This window comes from Malurus melanocephalus, unplaced genomic scaffold (assembly GCF_030028575.1).
Source record: "Malurus melanocephalus ecotype Western Australia unplaced genomic scaffold, MMel_1.1 scaffold_1193, whole genome shotgun sequence".
NCBI lineage: Eukaryota > Metazoa > Chordata > Aves > Passeriformes > Maluridae > Malurus > Malurus melanocephalus.
In genome coordinates, this window is record NW_026624425.1 from 34,921 (window position 1) to 38,609 (window position 3,689).

The 3,689-nt window shown below is 47.3% G+C and overlaps 1 protein-coding gene across 1 annotated transcript in view; it reads left to right on the plus strand.

Moving 5' to 3' along the window:
- LOC130586526 (myosin heavy chain, skeletal muscle, adult-like) overlaps positions 1–3,689 on the plus strand; it is a 15,758-nt gene that overhangs the window by 11,655 nt on the left and 414 nt on the right. Inside the window, exons 22-32 of the mRNA XM_057387341.1 lie at positions 7–78; positions 368–564; positions 975–1,158; positions 1,245–1,410; positions 1,584–1,708; positions 1,966–2,274; positions 2,378–2,581; positions 2,794–2,919; positions 3,014–3,184; positions 3,272–3,376; positions 3,516–3,632. Coding sequence (XP_057243324.1) covers positions 7–78; positions 368–564; positions 975–1,158; positions 1,245–1,410; positions 1,584–1,708; positions 1,966–2,274; positions 2,378–2,581; positions 2,794–2,919; positions 3,014–3,184; positions 3,272–3,376; positions 3,516–3,632 — 1,776 coding nt within the window. The remainder of the gene's footprint in view (positions 1–6; positions 79–367; positions 565–974; positions 1,159–1,244; positions 1,411–1,583; positions 1,709–1,965; positions 2,275–2,377; positions 2,582–2,793; positions 2,920–3,013; positions 3,185–3,271; positions 3,377–3,515; positions 3,633–3,689) is intronic.

Sequence of the window (3,689 nt, forward strand, 5' to 3'; positions counted from 1 at the left end):
TCTCAGCTGTCAAGAGGCAAGCAGGCTTTCACCCAACAGATTGAGGAACTCAAGAGGCATYTGGAGGAAGAGATAAAGGTGATTCCTCCTGTTGGAGGTGCTTCAGATGCTTATGTGACTACTGAACCACCATGATGAGATAGGGAAAAAAAATCCACTCATGTAATGTCATGCAAGTTTTCTCACATTTATCTTCTCAAGATAAACTATTACCTAGAGTTTATCCACTATTCCTTTTGTCAGTTGCAAAACACTTATTGTGTGTATAGTTGTCTATTTGCATGAAATCATAATCCAGTGTCCAACTAATATTGTCAGATTCCCAAGAATATTTCTGTTCCCTGACGCAATATTCATGTTCCTGCAGGCCAAGAATGCCCTGGCCCAYGCCCTGCAGTCCGCTCGCCACGACTGTGACTTGCTCCGGGAACAATATGAGGAGGAGCAGGAGGCCAAGGGGGAGCTGCAGCGAGCSCTGTCCAAGGCCAAYGGTGAAGTGGCCCAGTGGAGAACCAAATACGAGACRGAYGCGATTCAGCGCACGGAGGAGCTYGAGGAGGCCAAGTACGAGGGGAAAGTGGACAAGCCGGGCAGATATTAAAACCAGAAATTCTTGGAGAGCACTGCAACATTGTCAGGAAGAAGTCAGTGTTCTGCYTGGGGGTGRGGTGAAAGGTGAATKGCAAATGAATTYTSTAATGCATGYGGTATGGGGAAAAAATCATAGGCARRTAAATRAAAGACAGGGCAAGGCAGAGAGAAACAATATAATACGTAAAAAATGTGAGAGGAATGTGGGCCACTCTGAAATGCCTTACCATGCTCTTGAGAAAAGCACCAGAGAATTTAATTTCATTGCTTGCTTTAAGCTGCACATACAACTGTACTTCTAAAACATCCTGTTGTGAAAAGCCCATCAACCACGTACCACAACTACCCCATTGCTCTTAAACCATGAGATATGTTCAACACAGGAARAAGCTGGCACAGCGCCTGCAGGATGCAGAGGAACACGTTGAGGCTGTCAATGCCAAATGTGCCTCCCTGGAAAAGACAAAGCAGAGGCTGCAGAATGAAGTGGAGGACCTCATGATTGATGTGGAGAGATCCAATGCTGCCTGTGCTGCTCTGGATAAGAAGCAGAAGAACTTTGACAAGGTCTCYTGGCCTCCAGCACCAGCACTCCTGGCCACAGCATCCCCCCGTGACTGCCACATCCCTACTCACAGCCCGTTTCTCTTCAGATCCTGGCAGAATGGAAGCAGAARTATGAGGAAACGCAGGCTGAGCTGGAGGCCTCGCAGAAGGAGTCGCGCTCTCTCAGCACRGAGCTGTTCAAGATGAAGAATGCCTATGAGGAGTCCTTGGACCACCTGGAAACAATGAAGCGCGAGAACAAGAACTTGCAGCGTAAGTCCCTGGCCCTCTGCTCCTCACTGGGCTTTCTCACAAGCGTGTTTATCTGCCACATTTAATGGGTCTGGGCCTGTAGGGRTAAGGACATGCCTGACACCTTTATGCACCAGAGCCTTTCTCCATTCAGCTCTTTGCCTGACCATGCTGCTTTTCGCCCTTCCTTGCAGAGGAGATTTCCGACCTCACGGAGCAGATTGCCGAGGGAGGAAAGGCAATTCATGAGCTGGAGAAAGTCAAGAAGCAGATTGAGCAGGAGAAATCTGAATTGCAAGCCTCCCTGGAGGAAGCTGAGGTAAAGCCTTCTGTTGTTAATTGATTAGTTACAACACAATTTAGTAACTTCAGRTAACATTTATGGAATTCTATGCATTGTGAATTGACTCACGGAATTTTCTTCGCACCACTAAAATCTTTGAATCCAGGGGTATATTTTTTCCTTTCCTGCCGTCTCAGACCTCTGGTTATACATTATTGTTTAAGATAACAAGACATGTAAAGTCCTTGACATTGTTACTTTCTATAATAAATGTGTTTTATTCTTTGTTCCAGGCATCCCTGGAACATGAAGAGGGGAAGATCCTGCGCCTGCAGCTTGAGCTCAACCAAGTCAAGTCTGAGATTGACAGGAARATAGCAGAGAAAGATGAGGAGATTGACCAGCTGAAGAGAAACCATCTGCGAGTGGTGGAGTCCTTGCAGAGCAGCCTGGATGCTGAGATCAGGAGCAGAAATGAAGCTCTGAGGCTGAAGAAGAAGATGGAGGGAGACCTGAATGAAATGGAGATCCAGCTGAGCCATGCCAACCGCCTGGCTGCCGAGGCACAGAAGAACCTGAGAAATACTCAGGGGGTGCTCAAGGTCTGTTCAGCAAAGCTACAGAAAAAGAAAAATGAGATCCTTGTCATTTTTGCCATTCAGGGACACGCTGACCCTTGGTAATTTCTCTTGTCTCCCTTTCCAGGACACACAGCTGCACTTGGATGATGCTCTCCGGACACAGGATGACCTGAAGGAGCAGGTGGCCATGGTGGAGCGCAGAGCAAACCTGCTACAGGCTGAAGTTGAGGAGCTACGGGCAGCCCTGGAACAGACAGAGCGGTCCAGGAAAATGGCTGAGCAGGAGCTTCTGGATGCAAGTGAGAGAGTTCAGCTTCTCCATACCCAGGTAAGTTCTAGAATTGAAGACATGTAACACCTACAGTATTTAGAGAACTGAAATTACCAGTATGTTTGTTTACATTTTTTAATTGTAATATATCAATTAGTTTTCAGCACTCTACCATTGCCATTTATCAGTTATTTTTATTCTTTATATAAAGCTAAATATGGTATAAAGCAAATGGAGAAAAAAATATACATACCTTTTTCCTTCAACAGAACACCAGCTTGATCAACACCAAGAAGAAGCTGGAAACAGACATTGCCCAGATCCAGAGTGAAATGGAGGATACGATCCAGGAAGCCCGCAATGCTGAGGAGAAGGCCAAGAAGGCCATCACAGATGTGAGTTGGGCACTCCTTGCATTGCTAATGGTGAATGTACTCTTCCCCAAATATCTCCAGCCCCAAAATGGCTTTGACCCTTTGCTCTGATCAGGCRGCCATGATGGCAGAAGAGCTGAAGAAGGAGCAGGACACCAGTGCCCACCTGGAGAGGATGAAGAAGAACCTRGACCAGACTGTGAAGGACCTGCAGCACCGTCTGGAAGAGGCTGAGCAGCTGGCACTGAAGGGAGGGAAGAARCARMTSCAGAAGCTGGAGGCCAGGGTGTGTAGGGCTGGGGCTGTGCATGAGTGAGCCTGTCCTTGGAGAGACACTGCCARGGAAGCTGCAGGGATGGGCTTCTCCTTGCAGGTGCGGGAGCTGGAAGGGGAGGTTGATGCTGAGCAGAAGCGCAGCGCTGAAGCCGTGAAGGGTGTGCGCAAGTACGAGCGGAGGGTGAAGGAACTGACCTACCAGGTAAGGCAGCACATGTCCTTGTGCRGATGCACCCTCATTCCATCAAACAAAAGATGTTCTCATGGACTCCAGGGATAAATGCTATATTGTGGTTTGCAGAGAGCAATAATTCATTCTTTCCTCTTTTCCCACCTTCCAGTCTGAGGAAGACAGGAAGAATATTCTRAGGCTTCAGGATCTGGTGGACAAACTGCAAATGAAAGTGAAATCCTACAAGAGACAAGCTGAAGAAGCTGTGAGTATTGCTCAAGGAAATTAAAAGCATTACTTCCTGTGGGTGTCACACACATGTCAAGAGAGGAATATCAGAAAT